The 21,466-nt window shown below is 35.8% G+C and overlaps 1 protein-coding gene and 2 pseudogenes across 1 annotated transcript; all 3 read left to right on the forward strand.

The window, feature by feature from the left end:
• Positions 1–1,581: 1,581 nt before the first annotated feature.
• On the forward strand, positions 1,582–2,869 carry LOC111370280 (putative germin-like protein 2-1). Its single transcript, XM_022991956.1, has 2 exons — positions 1,582–1,696; positions 2,334–2,869. The coding sequence occupies exons 1-2, from the start codon at positions 1,582–1,584 to the stop codon at positions 2,867–2,869; spliced, it is 651 nt and encodes a 216-aa protein (XP_022847724.1).
• Positions 2,870–5,486: 2,617 nt separating this feature from the next.
• Positions 5,487–6,931, forward strand: LOC111370281 (annotated as a pseudogene).
• A 7,619-nt stretch (positions 6,932–14,550) lies between these two features.
• On the forward strand, positions 14,551–19,121 carry LOC111370047 (annotated as a pseudogene).
• The last annotated feature ends 2,345 nt before the right edge of the window (positions 19,122–21,466 follow it).

A 21,466-nucleotide genomic window follows, 5' to 3' on the forward strand; every position in this document is an offset into this window, starting at 1 on the left:
TAAAATTTATTGTCAAAAACTCTGCATCAAACTGGCTAAGTTTCTTCAAAATTTGTTTGACTAACCTTTCGATGAAAACAACCAAACAATAACTTTTACGATAAAAAATTATGTTATTAAAATTGATTTTTTTTTATTAAGTGATATGTATATTCAATGCTTATAAATAGTTATATATGCTTGAAATTCTTGAATGTCCATATCCATATCTTTTATTTTCATTGGTTACCTAAATTAATGAATTTATATAATATATGGGTACGTTCGACTATCCCATCTTTTATTCTGAAATTTCATTTATGTTATTACTTGTACTATCAAACATGTTAGTAGAAGCGTTCTACAAAATTATTTTACTTGCTTAAACAAAGTGGCAAGGTGGTCACATTTAAGGATGATTGTTAGATCATGGACGTCTTATCCAATTTTATAAATTTCCATCTATGTAAATTATATAATACATGCATTTTAGTTTTCTCAAAAGCTAGATAAACACTTTTCTTAAATCTACACTTTATGTCGTTATACTCTAATATGATATCTAATAAAGTTTGTCCCATCCTTGTTGCAATATATATGATGTCTTTGAATCCTATTATTTGATAAAAATAGATTTTTGAATAGTAAATTTTGGAGAATATGTGGTTGAAAAGTAAGGAAAAAATTTAAAATTTCGTGTAATATTAATTATTAAAAGAATATGTGGTTAAAATTTTATTTGGAGAAAAATGTATTATTGAAAAATGGGGCTCAAACTAAAAATAAATAAATAAATAGAGGAACTCTGAAAGAAATCACTGCAATCATATCATCAACAAATAGTTAATATCCTAATAATCATTGTCATATATATTTCTATAATATTTAACCTTACCAACTTTTTAACCTCAAAAACCTCCATTTTTAATGGCACAATTTGAATATGATGGAAGAACCCTAGACCCTTTTAACTCTAGCTTCGACATATGGCGTGAGTTGCAAAGCTTAAGATAAACACAGACCAAGTCCGGACAGGACAGCATTTGACTCTTTCAAAAATAAAAAATAGTAGTCTTATTTACATTATTCTATCGTCTTAGTTATTATACCCTTTTTTGGGTAAATTATAACCATACTGGATAGTTCATTTTACTAATAAAAGAAAACAGTACAGAAGGGAAGATAAAAACTTATCAATCAAGAGACGTTGAGTAAAAATTGTAGATAATGAACACATAAATATAAATCTATCATTTAATATCGAGTTAGAAGAGGTTTGAACACTACTCGAGTGTGATCCGACAAAGTTACTTTTTCAACCCAACTAATTATTACATTATTTGTCGTCTGGCAATATCGAACAAGATTATCGATAATTAACGTGCATAATATCCGTCCAACACGGTTTATTGAAGACAAGGTCTTCTTTGTTCATTGTTGATAATTAGGCCGGCATGATAAGAAATTATGTAACAATTAATTAATTAATGCTGTTAATTATCCATATAAGCAGCCTTGGATTGTCTTTTCTTTTTGCACCTCAAATCTTCTGCACATAACTAATCTTCTTCTTCTCCATTTCTTGTCGAATCTTGAACAAAAATGGCATCCCATAATTTTCTTTTCTTCGCAGTCTTGATTGCAATTTGTTCAGTTGTTTTGGCATCTGACTCCAGCCCTCTTCAAGATTTTTGCGTGGCTGACCCCAATGGCCCAGGTATATATTATATGAATAACACAATCAGATTTAAAAATAGCACAGTCTAATTAAAAAAACTCAATTGAGCACGTTAGTGTTGGGTTATGTGCCCATATAGTACAAATTTTACTGTAATAAAATAATATTCAATAATAAATATATTGTGGTTTTTATTTATTTACAGCATTTATTTATTATTGAACATACGATCACTTGCAATAATATAAGTTGGATATTTGCGTTGAGAGGTACGGTATGACACAATTTATATTTCCAATAGGTAGAGCATATATTTTCACAGTTTCAGGATCACTATAATAGACTCTATTGAGTTCTCTGCAATTGACTATTCAATACTATACTTCAAAAGTTAGCCCTAAAAATTTCATTGCTGTCTACCAAAATGACTGAAAATATTTCGAAGAAATAGGCACTTACGACGTACAAAACATTCACCCTTTTTTATCTCTAAAGTAAGGGGGCCTAACTTAATTTACAATTACAGGCATTGGGCTTGTTTCGTTTTTTTATGCTCGATTAGATAGTAATAGATAATTTTAACCAAGAAAAAGAAGTAAAACTCTTGTTCGTAAATATTTCTAGTTAATGTCAAGATTCTGAGTAATTTAGTTCTGTTTGTTTACTATTAATGCAGTGCTGGTAAATGGGCATGCATGCAAGGATCCAAAACTTGTACAGGCAAATGATTTCTTCTTTAGTGGACTTCATTTACCAGGCAATACATCAAATGCAGTAGGATCAAGAGTGACTCCTGCAACTGTGGCTCAAATTCCTGGACTCAACACTCTTGGAATTTCCTTAGTGCGAGTAGACTATGCGCCATGGGGCATTAACCCTCCTCACACGCACCCTCGAGCAACTGAAATTTTGACAGTAATTGAAGGCACTCTTGAAGTGGGATTTGTCACTTCCAACCCTGAAAATCGATTCATCACGAAAAAACTCGTAAAGGGTGATGTTTTTGTTTTCCCAGTAGGGCTTGTCCATTTCCAACGTAATGTTGGATATACAAATGCTGTTGCCATTGCAGCTCTTAGCAGCCAAAACCCTGGTGTTATTACAGTTGCAAATGCTGTTTTTGGGTCGACACCTGCAATTCCGAATGATCTTCTTGCCAAGTCATTTCAAGTTGATATTAAGACAATTGATTGGATTCAGTCCAAGTTCTAAGCAGCTTGTCCGAATTCTCTAATGTCTGAAAAAATTAATGATGTTGACCTAGTTTTGTCTTTTAAGTTCGTTAAGAGATTGTTTTTTTGTTAAAATGCCTTGGACTTTGTTTAGTTTGATTCATTAAATTATTGTTTGGATTGAAGAAAAAGAAATGTTCACCATTTCTTTTCTTGTTTGAATTCTGATCAATTAATTCTTGTTGGATGAATTTTGTGAATAGTGACGCCGAAATAAATATAATGATGGTGACAAAGCCGAGGCAAGAGTTGGACTCTTTGTCCTTAAGTCGAATTTGCCCCGCAACGGTGCCTACGGATTTCGGCAATCGACTCCCAAGATACAACGGCTACACTTGTGTTTGTAGCACTCCAAAACACAAGTATAACGAACCAAATTTAGGCTTATGTACTCCAAGGATGAAATGAAAGAAAATCAAAATAAATGAAATGATTTTGATTTTGGATAGAAGATAGGATGAGAGACGTTTTGCATATCAAATTGTGTGGAATAGGACACCCAAAGGGTCCTATTTATAGACCATGAAAGGGTATGGACGAAATGGTTGAGGCCAAACCATACACCCTTTCCAAACAATGCACCTTTATGAAAAGGTATCTATTCACTAATGGTTGAGACCAAACCATGCACCATTTTCAAATAATGCACCTTTATGAAAAGCCCTTGACTAATAAGAATATATAGACTTTTTTCGCTTGTTCGTCAAGCTTTCGAGCAGCTCTTTCAACTGCCGCCTAATCCCCCAACATGCTCAAGAACCGAGAGCCGTCCAGTCCCTGGACGGCCGGAGGGAGCTTGTTTATAGAAAGAAGATAGGCCGGTCAAAGAAAAACAAGGCGCAACGGGGTCTATTCACTGATTTTCGTCCTTTTTCGTAATTTCTCATTCATCCGATATTGGTTTTCGAAATGCCAAATATACCCTTCAATACATGCAGAGAAATCAAAATTCTCTTTCGGGGGCATTGCCCCCGACCCCCCACGGGGGACGCTGCCCCCTCGACCTGACCGGGCAGGTCGATCCCCGTTTGTGCGCCCCGAAGCGGCGAAGTGGCAAATAATTTTGCCTAAACGGATTGAGTCGAGCTTTTGAGTATTTGGCCGAAGTCGATACGAACTTTAATCGATTTTCAATTCTCGATTTATTTAACCAATATCCAACAATTCTTTTATTTCTGAAACCAAATTCTCTCTTGAAATTCAAAAATCAAAATGCGATGGAATATAGAAGCCCATACGTATTTCACAAATTCGTTTAGTATGCCCTCAGCATCTTACGTTAATTTAAGATGAGTACAATATATAAATATATTTAGATTGAACGCAAACCTCAGAAGTTCGTTTCGAAGCATCATCTAATCTTCAAATAGAGAGGGGTGGTTATAATGTTGATGTGCATTTATGTCAGTCCCTGTGGTATCGTATTCATGAGCAGAAAAATCCTTGTTCTGCTTCTTCGAGCCCTTCGCTAAAGTAGGAATGGCAAAAAAATTCATTCTACCCGATATTTATAGGGCCCATCCCGAATGTAGCGAGGATCATTGCCCTGAAACGGGTATGGGACGGGTACGGGAAACATAGTCCCCGCCCTGTTTAAAGTTAATTTCAAATTTAAATTTTTATCAAACAAAAATAATAGATTTATCATCATTTTTAAAGAAAATATAAGTTGTTTTTAACAAATTGGTAAAAAAGTAATAAATTTACTAAGGACATAAAAAAATCAAAGCAAAAAATAAAATAAATAAAAAGAAAAAATAAATGGGGTGATAATCGGGAATGGGTATGAGGTAAAATAGCAAAAATACCCGACGGGACGAGGGTGGGAATGGCCGACCCATCCCATACCCGCCTTGTTGTCATCCCTTTGCTAGAGTGAACGAACTATCCTTAAACTTTGGGCAATATTAATTTTCCTTGTTGGAAGCTCTCTCTGTCGCAAATAAAGGCTTCTTCTAGGCTCTTAGATTGACTTGTTTACGGTGATTCTTCTACGTATTTTATTCAATGAAAGAGCTTCAAAAATTGAAGGCTGGTAGTGGTCCAGAAATTGTCATATCTTAATGACGTTGCTTCCAATTGAACGCAGCACATTTATTTTAATCTATATTGATCTATATTATGCACATTAAAATATTCATTACAACTTTTATTTATTTTATTGTGTTTAGTCTTATTTTTGTAGATTTTATCCTTTCCTAATTCTTGTTTTATTTGAATTTAATTTTCTTTTCCGTCATATTAATTTTTTACTTTGTTATCTGATACGCATTTCAATTGGCAGTATTTTTGCCAAGCAAATTGTCACATCAAACTTTCATAAATTTAATGGATGTGTTTAATTTTCATTTAACAAGAACGTACAAAGTGACCATTAAAATTAACGTCAACATTTCAATGAATTGATAATTAAAAAAAAAATTGTGTATCAGCATGACGGCACAATTAGAATATATACAAGTTGCAGTCCTGCTACATAGAAACTAACTAATTAAACTCGATAATTACAAAAATAATTGTTGCAATTATTCTAGATATTTAAACTTATACTTGCAAGCAGTTATTGGTCAACAATATAACCAGAAACCAAAGGAAGTATGGCATCCCCTTTTCTTTTGTTAGGGCTCTTGATTGCAACTTGTTCGGTTTCCATAGCTTCCGACTTGAGTTCTCTTCAGGATTTCTGTGTTGCTTATTCCGATGGCCCAGGTATAATATATACAACCTAACTATTCCACTCCTCTATACTTGGTACATAGTACTATATGTAAGTGTGACTAACGAAGAACAAATATTTTGAAACAAGGTCGTTTTTTCTCAAAAAAGAAAAGAGATAATCAAAATATGTAACTAAACAATCTGCCTTAATTAGCAGGGAATAAATAATGGAAAATTGATTGCAGATTCTTGGATGAAGGTTTCAGGTATTCAAGTAATGGAAGGCCTGATTTATTCTGCATCAAGTGAAGATGGTACGTGTCATAAAAAAATGCAACTTGGTTTTCTACAATCAATTTATCATTTTACACTTAGATTATGCAATGAATGTAATTGTATCCTCTACCATGAGACTTGGTATGTGGTTACCAAGTGGGCACTCTCCCTCTTACAAACCAGGTTTAAAGGTGAGTTCCACAAAAAGTGGTTGTTACTATTAGTATCAGAGCATGCACCTTTCTATTCTATTAATCACGGCTGCGAACGTGGCGACATGGGAGAGGGTCTACTTTCGTGTAGAAGAATAGTCATGTCACGTCACGTAAATGGACATATGAGCCACCATGAATGTTAATTTTGAAAAGGGGGTGGAATTTAACAACTTCAATTGTATCCCATATCATTGGATTAACCTGATATATGGTCCCTGATTGTTTTGTTAGACGGTCATATGTTCAAATTAAGCTTTCTAAAACAATGGAAAACATATAACTTCCCTCGTCCTTGAAGGGTGATTACATAGTGTAATCGACAAACTTTTAGTTTCTTAATCTCGCTTTAATATTGTGCAATTCACATGTCCAAACATGCCCATTTCTGTTTTAAATATGTTCAATTATTTTTGTTGCACCATGCAGTATTGGTGAATGGCCGGGCGTGCAAGGGTCCGAAACTTGCACAAGCAAATGATTTCTTAATGTAGCTAAAGTTCCAGGACTCAACACTCCTGGAATCTCCATGTATAGACTATGCACCATCAGGAATTAATCCTCCCTACACGCACCCTCGAGCAACAGAAATTTTGACAGTAATTGAAGGGCGTCTGGAAGTGGGATTTGTCACCTCTAATTCTGAAAACAAGCTTTTCACAGAAGGGCTAAAAGAGGGTGATGTTTTTGTTTTTCCAGAAGGTCTTGTCCACTTTCAACGCAATAATGGAGATAGCAATGCAGTCGCTATTGCAGCTTTTAGCAGCCAAAACCCGAGCGTTATTACAGTTGGAAATGCTCTCTGTGGATCAAATCCGGCCATTCCTAATGATCTTCTTGAAAAGTCATTCCAAGTGGATAACAAGACTATTGATTTGATTCGGGCCAAGTTTTAGAGTCTAGACTTCTTGTTTATTCAATGCAGATGCTCAAAAGTAATGATCTCCAAGATTTGTGAGTCTATATTGTTACAAATTGATCGCAAGATAAAGACAATAATGAAATAAGCAAGAACAAAAATAAAAACACTAAAATTTATGTGGAAACCCAAGACGGAAAAAAAAAATCACTAGTAGAATAGAAGAAATCCATTATAATTATTAGTAATTATGCTTACAACAAGATCTTAATACTCTCAATTAAGATCCAAAACTCTCAAAAGCATGAATGTTATAAAAAAAAAATACAAGCAGTGACTTATATATTAAAAAAATCCTAGAATCAAGTTGTAGACAAAAAAGAATCCAAAAATGCGTCAAAACGTGAAATGGGCCTAGGCCATAAAACCATATCGCTCGAGCTACAAGTGAGCAATGGGCAAACAACAGCTTCATCTCTCGAGCACCAGGTGAGCAATAGGCCAGCAACAAGTCTTTGTAGAAAATATGCAGGTGCCACTTGAGCGGCCAGCTAGTGAAAATACGACGACTTTTTTTTCGGTCCATAATTTTTATCTCTTCAAGATGACTTCAACCAAAACTTCAATACCCACTAAAATTTGGTCAAACTACAACAAATCTCTACCTTGAAGCAAATTTCAATACAAGGAATTCCAAAAACACATCTCCAAATTAAATAACACTTATCCTCTTCCAAACAAGCCACAATAGGCTAAATCAATGACAAACACCAACTAAGTTCAAACAATGCTCAAACTTAGAAATGAGAAGTGATTTTGTCATCATATTAGCAGGATTATCCTTGATGTCAACTTTACTCACTACAATATCACCATGAACAATCACATCACGCACATACCTCACATCAATTCATGGAACATCCGATTCTTAATCAGAAAAATTGCACTCTGACTATCACAATACACTGTAAAATTCTGCAAGTCTTCATTGATTTGACAAATCAATCCCCTCAACCACATAGCCTTCGTACATGTTTACATGTTTCTCTAATGGCCATGTACTCTACCTCTATTATAAACAAAATTACTGTATTTTGCAAATTAGCTTTCTAGTTGATAGCATAGCCTCTAAAGGTAAACACATACCCTGTAAGTGATTTCCTCTTATCGAAATCCCCTGCATAATCTAAATCCACGTACCCAATAACTCCATTAGTATTTCTACCAAAATGCGAGCAAATATTAGTAGAGCCCTTCAAGTATCTAAATATCTATTGTACTGTTTTTCAATGTTCATTGCCAAATTTTGCCATGTACCTACTAACTGCATGTGTCAAATCTAGTCTTGTACAAACCATAGTATTAGTAAGCGATCTAACTGCACTGGAATAAAGAACTTGAGGCATATAATCAACGTCTTCATCTAATCGAAGACATAATCTGGATGATAATTTGAAGTAGGCGGCCAAAGAAGTACTCACAACCTTAGCATTCAACATATTGAACATTTGAAACACTTTCTCAATGTACCCTTTTTGACTTAAGTACAATCTGCCAGCCTTTCTATCCCTCAAAATTTTCATACCAAGAATTTTCTTTACTGCACCCAATATTTCATCTCAAACTCCTTACTAAGTTAAGATTTCACTTTTCTAATTAACCTCGACTTTATCTTAGCTGCTATGAGCATATCATCAGCATATAATAACAAATATGTGAGCAATCAACTATCTTCCTTTCTAAAGTACACACAACTATCAAAATTACTTCTAATGAAACAGTACGTAGTCATGAATGAATCGAACCTTTTATACTTCATCCTCGGTGACTACTTTAGTCCATACAAGGACTTCTTCAACAAGCACACATAGTCTTTATTTCTAGAAACTATGAAACCCTGTGATTGTTGCATATAAATATTCTCTTCAAGTTCTCCTAACAAGAATGTTGTCTTGAGATCCATCTACTCAATGTCCAAATCATTTTTTGCTATTATTCTAAGTAAAGCCCGAATTGAGCTATGGTTTACTACTAGTGAGAGTGTATTTGTGAAATCAACACGTGAAATCTGACTGTAGCCCTTTGCTATCAATCTTGCCTTATACCTATTTCCAATCCCTGATCTCCCTTTATTCCTTTTGAATACCCACTTGTAGCAAACAACCCTTTTATTCTTAAATAATTTCAACAAGTCTCAAGTACTATTTTTTATTCAATAACTCCAGCTCTTCCTACATAACAATCAACCATCAACTAGAATCACTGTAACTGACTGCCTCTAAATATATAGCAGGCTCCTCAGTGGAATCAATTTCTTCGACAAAACTCTTTGCATAGAAGTTTTACTTGCTTTCCATTCTGCTTTTCGATCAATATTTTTTACTCTTTGAAGGTCCTAAATACATCACTCTTCTGTTTTAAAAAGAATACCAAAACTTTCTTAGAGATATTATCAATCACTGTCAACAAATAATAAACACCTTCTTTTGAAGGCATTCTGGTCGATCCCCAAAGATTTGAATGGATATATTTAAGTGGTCCCTTCTTCTTATGTATTCCTTTAATAAATCTAACTATTTTCTGTTTCTCAAAGACACAATGCTCACAAAACGTCATCTTACTAGTCTTTTACTCGTCAAGAAGTCCCCTTCTACTCAACTCTCACTCATATGCCCAAGTCGCATATGCCAGAGTTTAGTAACTTCTTCATCAGTTAAAGAAGAAGTAGAAACTACTACATCTCCTGGTACAAATGTGTTGATTTGGGGTAGGTGGAGGTGGAGGTGGAGGGGTTATGGTTCTAGGCAAAATACTTAATTGAGAAATTTATTGCTCATAGAATTTCAATTTCTACTGCTTTCAATGTAAAACTCAAAGCCAGGATATTTTTTATTCTAATCTTTTGCTCTTTCACTATTACCTAACAATGCTCTCTCTTCATAATGACCAGTGGAGGGAAATTCCAGATGATATTGTCCCTAATGTGAAGGTTAGAAATTTTTGGTGCTTGCTTGTATGAAAATGTTTGTATTTATAAGGATCTCATTATTTCTGATAAAAAGGGGATAATTTCTTCTTATTTTGAATGAATACAATCATATACATATATAGTGTAGAGAGCAAATTAAAGAGAGCTATTCTAGGCTAGAAAACTGGATAAACCAAGGAAATTTACATTACAATTGGTAATTAACAATCCCATTCAATATGATATTATTGACAGCTCACGCCAACACTCCCCCTCAAGTTGGTGCATAGATATCGCATATGCCCAACTTGTTAAGAGAGTTGTAAAAGATCTTGCTGGAGACAGCCTTCGTCAGTATATCTGCTAATTGGTTTTCAGATTTAACAAATGGGAAGCTAATTTCTTAGACTCGAGATTTTGCTTGATGAAATGTCGATCCACTTCAACGTGTTTTGTTCTGTCATGCTGAACTGGATTATGGGAAATGTCAATGGCTGCCTTATTATCACAAAATAAGTTCATTTCAGATTTGGGTGCAAAGCCAATCTCAGTTAGTAACATCCTAAGCCAAAGGAGTTCACAAAGTCCTTTGGCTATGCCTCTAAACTCAGCTTCGGCACTTGATAAAGCCACCACCTTTTGTTTCTTCCTTCTCCATGTGACAAGATTGCCTCCTACAAATGTGAAGTAGCCTGATGTAGACTTCCTGTCAGAGATGCTACCAGCCCAGTCTGCATCGGTATAGCCATCGACATTTAGATGATTGTTCTTGAAGAACATAAGTCCTTTCCCTGGTGCGGATTTCAAATAACAAAGGATTCGAATTACTGCATCTGTATGCTCTTCACTTGGTGAGTGCATAAATTGACTCACCGTGCTCACTGCAGAAGCAATGTCAGGTCGAGTGTGGGATAAATAAATTAGTTTGCCGATTAATCTTTGATATCTCTCCTTATTAGTTGGGACTTGATCGGGGTATTCTCCAAGCTTATGATTTTGAGCAATAGGGGTATCGGCTGGCTTACAATCAAGAAGACCCACTTCGGATAATAGATCTAACACATATTTTCTTTGGGAAAGAAATATACCATTTTTCGATCTGGCTACTTCGATCCTTAAGAAATATTTTAAACTCCTAAGGTTCTTCATTTCAAATTCATTTGCCAAATTTTTCTGAAGCCTGTTGATCTCTTCTGTGTCATTTCCTATAATAATCATGTCATCTACATAGATTATTAGAGCTGTAACCTTTCCCTGTCTATGCTTCAAGAATAAAGTATGATCTGAGTTGCTTTGTTGGAAACCATGTTTCTTCATAGCCAAGCTAAAACGACCAAACCATGCACGAGGTGATTGTTTTAGTCCATATAGTGATCGTTGAAATTTACATACAACCCCTGATTTTGAGGAAACACTGCATCCTGGTGGAATATCCATATAAACCTCTTCTTTAAGATCACCATGAAGGAAGGCATTCTTTACATCAAACTGGTGTAGTGGCCAGTCTAAATTTGCTGCAAGAGATAATAAGACCCTCACAGTGTTTAGCTTCGCCACCGGAGAAAATGTCTCTTGATAGTCTATACCATATGTTTGTGTATATCCTTTCACCACAAGTCTTGCCTTGTATCTTTCAATGGATCCATCAGCCTTATGTTTGATGGAGAAAACCCACTTACAACCTATTGTCTTCTTTCCTTCAGGCAATGGAACAAGATTCCATGTTTTATTTTTTTATAGTGCCTCCATTTCTTCTCTTATGGCTTGAGCCCACTTTGGGTCTTCTAAGGCCTGTTGTATTTCATTAGGAATCTGACATGCAGAAAAATTGTATACAAATGCCTTGAGAGGTTTCTCTAATTTTTGAGTCGATACATAGTTGGCAATTGGATATTTCGATCTCCTTTCCTCTAAATCTGGTGAATATCGATTCGGGGGCTTTCCACGATTATGTCTGAAAGGCAAATTATAACCAACAGAAATATCTGAACTATTATCAGGAGATGGTGTAGTTGGAGAGCTTACCTCAGGAATATTTTCAGGAGATGGGTCGTTGAGCACTGAAAAGAGTGGGGATGTTGTATTTTCAGTCTCAACTTGTACAATTTCAGCTTCAACTTCTTGTGTACTGTCTTGTATAGTATCATTACTAATCCTGCCTCCTGTCCCAATTTCAAATTGCACTGGGGTATGAGTTTCTTCAAATACCTCACAATTTTACCAATTCTGCTTTTCATATCTTATCTCCCCCTGAAGAGAAGAATTGGATGTTGATGAAGAGTAAAAACTTTCAGACTCCATGAATGTAACATCCATGGTAACATAGGTACGTCGTGTGATAGGATCATAGCACAGCTCACCCTTTTTTGTGTGGCATACCCCAAAAAAATACACCGTATTGCACAAGGATCAAGCTTAGTGCGTTGATTTTTGTGGAGATGAACATAGGCAACACATCCAAATACCCGAGGTGGGATCATCAAAATAGATGGTAGCGAAACGTGACTAGAGAGAGTCTGTAATGGAGTTTTAAAATTCAACACTTTTGAAGGCATACGGTTCAAGAGATGTACTGCTGTGACCACAGCGGAATCCCAATATCTGTTCGGCATATATGCTCCAATCAATAAAGCACGAGTAGTTTCTAAGATATGCCTATTTTTTTCGTTCGGCCACCCCATTTTGTTGCGGTGTTTGAGTACAGGAGGTTTCATGAAGAAGACCGTGACTTTGGAAATAAGCTTGAAATTCCTGATTAACATACTCCCCACCATTGTCAGAGCAAAGGATCTTTGGTTTTGCTAGAAATTGAGTCTTGATCATTGCATGAAAAGACTTAAACACATGGAAGACATCATTTTTGTGTTTCAACAAATATAACCAAGTCATTCGAGTACAATCATCAACAAATGTCACAAACCAACGAATTCCAAAAAAAGTAGTAATTGGAGAGGGTCCCCAAACATCAGAATGGATTAACGCAAATGGAACATCACTTTTATTCAAGCTTATTGGAAAAGGTACACGATGACTTTTAGCTAAAATGCAAGTTTCACACTTAAAGTTTGAATCATGTAAGGTTGAGAATAAGTTTGGAAATAAATACTTCATGTAGCTGAAAGACGGATGTCCCAATTGACGATGCCATAGCCAAATCTGCCTCTCCTTGATACTAGTTGAGAGGTGCATGTTATTTGTTCTCCCCTGGCTAAAATCATCCATGTAGTACAACCCCTCTCTCTTAGTACCACGCCCAATGATCTCCTGTGTGAGAATATCCTGGAAGAGACAAAAAGTAGGATACATTAAAGCGACACAATTTAGTTCTTCAGTGACTTGGGCTACAGAAAGTAACTTATTTGAGAGAGATGGAACAAGTATTGGATAGAGAGAGAGAAGGTGATAAAGTAACGGTTCCAGCTCCTATAACCGGGTATGTGACTCCATTAGCGTTAGCAACACTACTTCGTTTCAGTTGGGTAATCTTGGAAAAGTCGTTGTTGTCGAAAGTAATGTGATCGGCTGCGCCGAATCAACAATCCAGCCACCATAATTATCTTTGACTGGAATCAAGTAATGCAAGACCACATTTACCTTGGTTATTGAGAGAATTTAACTCTTCTGATGGTTCCACCAGTGGAGTAAAAGAAAATAAATTTTCTGCCTTTGCCACAGTAGCTCATCCCGATTCGCCATTGGTGTTAGTTTTACGTTCACGCTATTTTCGTGTCTTAAATTCATTCCACCACTCTGGGTATCCATTTAACTTAAACTAGGTTTCACAATCGTGCTTCATGTTCCCACAGTGTGTACAACCTCCGTTGGATTGTGTCTTGCCCTTATAGGTTGTATTGGCCTTTCCACCACCAGTTGGTAGCTTTTGGTTTCCTGTCTTAACTCCTTTAGAGGCCATAGCAGCAGCCTGTGTATGTTTAGCGTTTGAATTCATGACATATTGTCGTATAGCCTCTCTTTGAACATGAGCATAGGCCTGTTCAACTGTAGGGAATGGTCGCATTTGGAGCACATCAGCCCTGATTTTATCTAGGTGATCATCCAGCCCATCAAGAAAGAGATAGGCTCTGTCTTCCTGTATAGCCAAGTTATATCTCTTTATATCAGCAGGACATTCTATTGGATTTGGCCTACGAAAGTCGATTTCTCTCCACAAGCCTTGTAGACCATTGTAATATTCTTCAATGGATCCTCCTGCTTGTCTCATTCTGGTCACACGTCTCTTCAAACCATACACTTGAGAAGTGTCTGTTCCATCAAAATAGGTAGTAGCAATTGAATCCCACACCATTTTTGTAGTAGGAAAACGAATAAAATTGCCGATTAGAGTCGGGTCCATGGAATTAATTATCCATCCCTTCACAATTACATTCTCAGTTCTCCATTTCCGAAACATGGGGTCTGGTGATTCAGGTTGTGTAATGTCTCCATTGATATATCCCAATTTGTCCTTGCCGGAGATATACATCTCGACAACTTGGGACCATAAACCATAGTTTGATCCGTCTAGCTTGATGTCGATCGAAGCTGCAGGAGGTTCATATGTCCGTACTTGGTTCTTGGTTTGATTTTCTATCAGAGCCTGCATCAGTCGAGTCATTAAATTATCAAGTGTAGGAGCAGTAGAGTTCTCATCATGTCTCTGGTCTGCCACCACGTCTGTAGCTTCTTCCATGGTTTCTGGTCAGTTTTGGTAAGGTGTTTGTTGGGGCAGAAATCCTAGGATTTTCTGCTCCATGTTAAAAAGGGGATAATTTCTTCTTATTTTGAATGAATACAATCATATACATATATAGTGTAGAGAGCAAATTAAAGAGAGCTATTCTAGGCTAGAAAACTAGATAAACCAAGGAATTTTACATTACAGTTGGTAATTAACAATCCCATTCAATATGATATTATTGACAGCTCACGCCAACAATTTCTTCCTTTCTTCTTCCGTTGCTTATGAGCATAGGTACAGTTTTTCATCTTAGTTTTGTTACTAATGCTTTAGCCGTACTTGAGAGACTTTCGTTCTTTAGGTCCTGTTGTAAAGGTACTTAGAGCTCTAAATAATTCTTTGCAAGTCTCGTGGAAACGTAGCCCTCTTCAGTCATGATCACATCATTCTGTCTTTCTCTTTCTATTGCCTTGTGACTAATATATGTTGGAATTCTTACCTACTTCCTAAGTTATGGTGGTTACGAGGAAAATTTGGTGTACGTATTATTTTTCCCTAGTGCCTGTAAGGAATTTAAAGAATGCACTTTATTATACTTTACATGAACCTCAAGTTCTAATTTAGGGACTGAAATTTTCCTGTTCATCAGAAAATAGATGTAGTATTGTTCTATTGAGCTTTGCTACTGTTGGTGTTTGTCTTGTTATCTTTTCTTGAAGTGTTGCTCCAATGATCTTCGTATTCCCTTTTGGATCAAAACCGATGGTGCAGTTTAATTCTGTCTGGTTTTAGGAAGAAGTGGTTGAGAAAAGTGATGGTTACGGAGACGAAGATGATATAACTCACGAGATTATTGAGGGCAATGGAAATGCAAGTGGAAGGACAGAATACAAGGAGGAGCATCCCAGAATGCATGTCTCCCATGGGTGTCACTTTGTTGAAGGAAAAATGAAACATGGAATGGAAGATTATGTTGTGGCTACTCAGAAAAAGATGGACGGTTCTGTATGCAATCTTTGACAGTCATTCTGGTCGAAATGTTGCTGAATACTTGCAGAGCCATCTTTTTGACAATATTTGAATGAGATATCAATTGTATGTGTACTTTTTTATAATCGGCAGTGTTGACTTGATAGACCTCTGATCACGTCCAGATACTCAAGAAGAAATAAGAGGGAAAATGGGCTTAACAAAGAGGCAATCAGGGTAAAGGAGTAACCGTGATGCAGCAGCAATCTGTTATTATTTTTCGAATAAAACTACTCTTACAAAGTAGCTTTACAAAAGTGAAGATACCAATTGTGTTGGCAAAATGTGGGCCACTGATTTGAAATGATTTAAAAATTTGTTTTTGAAATGATTGGCGTGGATGTTATTTTGTATCATTTTGTAACCTAGTTTTGTAAGTGTAGCATGACTCTTATTTTTCAACATTCTGATGTTATTCTTCAGTTAGTAGTCAGTTGTCATTTGGGGGGGTAGTAGTGGTCAATAAATATGAAGGGGAAGAGAATTAGTTTTTCATTCAAGCAGGTAGTAAGACTAGTGAGGAGAGCCAGGCCTCTAGAAAGCCTTGGGTTATTTCATATATGATTTCTACTTCAGTTGAATAATCCATACTTTTCTCTATATTACTCTGCATTTCTACTGCAATCCTTCCATCGCAATACAATATACTCTACGTAGCAATCCATACCTAGCTAATTTCACATCTGTGTTTGGGCAAGACTCTTAGTTGCCAGCAATAGCCAACAGTCAGTGAGGCAACTTGCAGCAATAGGTCAGGATCCTATCATGACTTACTAGTTTATCAATAAGTTTTGTTCTTATTTTCTGATGAATAGCCTAATTTCTGGATGAACCCCAAATCTGTAGTCAAGAGAGCTAATAAAGTTACTGATGACGATATTCTAGAAAATGTGGTTGGTCCAAGGGGGGATTTGTAAGTGTTATACTCTAAGTCCAATCAACCCTGGACATAAATACTTTTAATATATAATTAATGCAATTTAATGGCAGATCTATTATTTAATTAATAAACAATTTAATTAAATAATAGAGTCTGTGGGTTCAAATCTTAGTAATTCGTTAATCACAAGGAGTTGATATTGTGAGATACAAATTACATATGATTGAATCTTAAATCGTCTGTGATCTTAAGTAATAATGATATACGAATATCGTTATTACGGATAAATCATCACGTATGGCATTTCTTACTTGTGAAGTAAATAAGTGATCTCACAAGCTAAAGTGTGGTGACACTTAAATGAACACAAGGATGTTTTGTTATAGAACAAAATATTGGAGACACGTCGAGAGATTCCACATGGATAACTATCTGAATGTCAATGGTTAAACGCTAATGTTCGGTAGTGGGATTTGTCTTTTTGACTTAAGGTCGTCACAGTACATTATATGAGGACAATCATGTTTTGACGGTGTTGGATGTTACTCTGCTAAAGGCCGCTAATGCGGCATCATTCGGATATGTCAAGAATCGTATGAAGGTTGTGAATAACCAATAGAGGATTCGTCACTCTTAAATAGTAAGATATTATGATCTGCATTTCATTCAATTAAGTCGATTACGAAATCATTGGCTAAGATGTACACATAAGTCGAAAATGAGTTTTCGACTTATATTGACTTAATAGTGGAATGAAAGATATGATCGATAATCGCGATTGACACACTTTCATATCTCGTAATTGATCGGATCATATTGACGATGGGATTATAGTTTCACAGTAAACAAACGAGTTTGATTTTGTCATACCACATGACATTTTTCGTCACATGTATTGTCCTGACGCATTGCTGGATGTCAATGTAGGACAGCGAGTGTGAATTGTGATAAATTAAAAGGGTGTTTTAATTTATCAATTTTGATTAGATCAAAATAATATTCCACGTCGTTAGATATCGTGATCGGGAACCTGATGGGTCGCACACAAAAGGAGAACTCGAAGATTGTGATTTGTCAATTAATTAATTTAACAAGCGTTGGATAAATTAATTAATTGGATTGCTTATTTATACGCCTGAATTAATTAATTCACGGATCGAATTTAATTAAATGAGTTAATTAAATATTAAATCGGATCAGGCCAAGCCCGTTTGGGCTTATATAAATATGACTAGGATTTTCAAAATATGTAGAGAATTCATTATTCTTGTTAGCACAAGAAGAAAATCATAATCCTGCAATCTTGTTCTCTATGTAGATCACCGTTGGAGGCTGAACAATTGGACAGCTGTGGATGACGAATTAAGATCGTTGGACAAATAAAAAGCAAAGGGGTTTGCAGATTTAGAAAATGTATGACTTTTATCACAATTTCTATCTAAACACAAAGATAAATCCTAGTGAGAATTGAAATCTATTTTGTTTTTTTGCTACGCATGTTAAGTAGATTCCCAACAGGATTCAACAGCTGCAACTGCAATTTTAATCAATCGGGAGAAGCTAGTCATGACCAATGTTGGCGACTCACATGTGGCGCTATGCAGGAATGGTAAACCAGAACAAATAACTGTGGATCATGATCCACTCAACGAAAGAGCATTGGTTGAGAGCAGAGGAGGTTTTGTATCTAAGATGCCAGGTATTGCTGAGAGTGGAGTTCCTTTTCAGTTTACATATACTCTTAAGCTTTTGTACTTATTTGTTACATTAGCTGATAACTTAAGCCCCTATTAAGATATCACGATGCCAACAGACAAGCATCACAGTCATTAAGCAGTGTAGAAGTTCTATAGTTTTGAATTTGAAAGTGATTTAAAAATAATAATAATAAATAAATAAATGTATCTGAGAGTAATTCGTTGAAAAAAAACAGAGCTCTGTGTTGCTGACTTCAATTGATTGGTGAACATATAACAGAAATTCTTATTATATGTTGTCAAAGAACACAAATAATGGTTGGGCATGTGAACTATTCATTTTGATAATGGACATGTTCTATGTTCTCAGGGAATGTTCCACGAGTTGGCGGCCAGTTATCAATGACAAGGGCTTTTGGAAATGAGAGACTAAACAATCACATAACTGCAGAACCACATGTAGTGATGGAGAAGATAGATGAACAGACAGAGTTCATAGTGTTAGCAGCAAGTGATGGCCTGTGGAAGGTAATACCAGTAACTCTTTACAACAACCGAGAATGTTTGGCTTCTTGTAAGAATATGTTATTATGTCATATCGTAATTTCATCATCTTATGATTGTTAACATACTTTCTGTCTGTGAAACCAAAACATTTAGCCTTCATTTGAGAAGAATTTGTTAATGGTTTTATTTATAAATAGATAAAAATTCGTAATGGATAAGTCCATAGTACTTGTGAATCCATTAGAGTGTGTGGTTGAAAATGAAGTTTAACCATTTATAAAGGATTTTCACGTTCAAGGATGTGACACGTACAATGTTGTTCTGCAGTTAATGTCAAATCACAAAGCAGTTGATTGTATTAGTGAAATAAATGATAGTGATCAAGAGGCAGCTGAGGAGTTAATTAAGGAAGCACTATCAAGGGGAAGCCAAGATGATATTTCTTGTGTTGTTGTGATGTTCGAGTAATGAATGCGTAATGGATAAAGTGAATCATATAATTCAAAGCAGCTTTGTGTATACAGTGAAAAAAAGATATTCTCATTTGTTCTAATAATACATGTTCCCTCTTGTAACTACATGGCTTCTGCATCTTGGCATTAAGATCTCACTCTTCATGATGATATGCTCTTGGAAATCACAAGGCTCGTCTTCATCGATTGTTCCAATTTTACCTAAGGTAACACTGTAACTTCTGTCTATACCATTATACCCCGGAAATCTTCGCTCTCTCTCATTCTGCCAAACCTTATTAGATTCTGGGCTGTGCCGACTAAATTTCTTGGCAATTGATTTACAAAGCTCTTCAAATTTATCGTAATTGCTTGCATTTCTGGGCGTTCGACCGAAGTTTTTTGGTGGTGTCTGTAGAGTTGGATAGCCCATAATATTGGTGGGTGCAACTCTACCATCGAAGCTAACCATTGTGTCGATGTAAAAATCTCTGGCCTTGCGCAGAACTCTTTTGGGTGCGCGAATGTATCGCCTGAGTTTGCTTTTCCTATTTTCTGTGATCCTCATGTTTGTAATGCTTGATGAAGAAGTGAAATGCGATAGGCCTTGAGGCTTAAATGGTGTTTTGCTTCGTTTTATGTTAATTGACTTCAGGTTGATAGTTGATTATATAAGAAAGGATTTAGTATGATTTCAATTCAAAAGGGTATTTCGTTTTGAATACAGATTTGAAGGCTTTCTCCTTTGTCATTTATTCATTGTTAATGTTAATTTTTTGGGAGATTGAAGTAAAGTCCAGATTTAGCAGTCAATTGGCTACGGATAGAAATAAATATGGGAATAAAACATGGAGGAGATGAAAGAAGATTAAAACGCAAGATCGTAAGTCTCCACTCTTTGTGTTTGGTGACTTCGGTTAATCAACAACTAATTCAGCGGTCAATGGTCATAGGTGAATTAATCCAAAATTCAAGTCGAGGATAATGTCGGAATGAAGTTGGATCAATCTTTGTCTGAACCCATTAAATAAGAGAGGTACACACAATAGAGTGGGTGGGTTTTTATTTTTTTTTTTTGGAACCCGCAACCACTTCCCTTCGGATGCGTACTGGATAAATTCTCGGATTGACACAATAGCTTGCAAATCACGCCAGCCAAGTAAACCGTACTAGGCAAGTTCTGTGCAACAGGCTTGACCGAAAAAGTATTGGTAGGAAGAATCAAACTCGTAACCAAAGGTCTCCATGCTCACCTACTCTATCAATTCGGCCACCTCATGTAGGGCTTTTTTGGCAAAATTTTACTCACGTGGGAAGTACTTTGGAGGGGCTTTGTGAACCCTTCCTCTATATATATGGAAAAACTGATTAAATAATTGGATTGTGTGCGTGAAAATCTTAATAGATAAGTTTATTTTCCACAATTTCAATTTTTTTTAATTTTTTTTAGTTAATAAATGTGTTTTCAAAGTTGATTCTTCGTAGTCGTGATACTTTCCATATTACTTTTTTAGGTCATCCAGTTTTGATCGTAGCAATTTTGTTCGTAAATTTTTTGAAAAAAAATTATATCTCGGCCCAAATTTTAAATTAGGCTTCTACCTATCCTTTTCAATATGGGAAAAATTCATATTTGATATGTATTCTTTACACCATTTCAAAAATCGGGTAAGAAGTTTGAAAATTCAAAATTCAGGTTTGTATTTAATTAATTAAAAATATTCATTAAATAAATATATTAAAGTCACAGTTAAATAATTAATGGATATAGATTTATTTACTGGTCACATATCATCAAATTAATTGGTCACAAATTTATTTACTGGTCACATATAAAAAAAATTTATAGGTTACAAATAATTTTGAGGTCACAGATCAAAAATTTTAGAGGTCACAAATTTATTTTAGTCATGGATCATCAAATTTCAAGATCATAGACCAAATCGTTGAGGTCACATGTCAAATCGTTGGTCACATACACCAAATACTCCATTGCTGAATCCAATCCACCACCAATGATTGGTTACAGAGCAACCAAATGGTCACCACCACCACTACCAACAATGTCGCCACCACTAGATCCAATATATTACCAACAAAAATACCACAACTACCACTATCAAATCCATACACATAGAACTCACACAAATAAGCACAAATATACCATAGATCGACCACCTCCATCGCCTGCGCCAATGATCGTCGTCACCACCATAGCCACAACAATAATCCTAAAACCACCAAAAACATAAAATCGCTGCAGCCTCGATCTGTGCCATCACCATGCCGCTACAACCATCACGCACAGCACCGCTCCGAGATCTTTGTTCCCCCCCCCCCCCCCCAAACCCCACCCCCCCC

The sequence above is a fragment of the Olea europaea genome, chromosome 21, assembly GCF_002742605.1.
Source record: "Olea europaea var. sylvestris chromosome 21, O_europaea_v1, whole genome shotgun sequence".
Lineage (NCBI taxonomy): Eukaryota > Viridiplantae > Streptophyta > Magnoliopsida > Lamiales > Oleaceae > Olea > Olea europaea.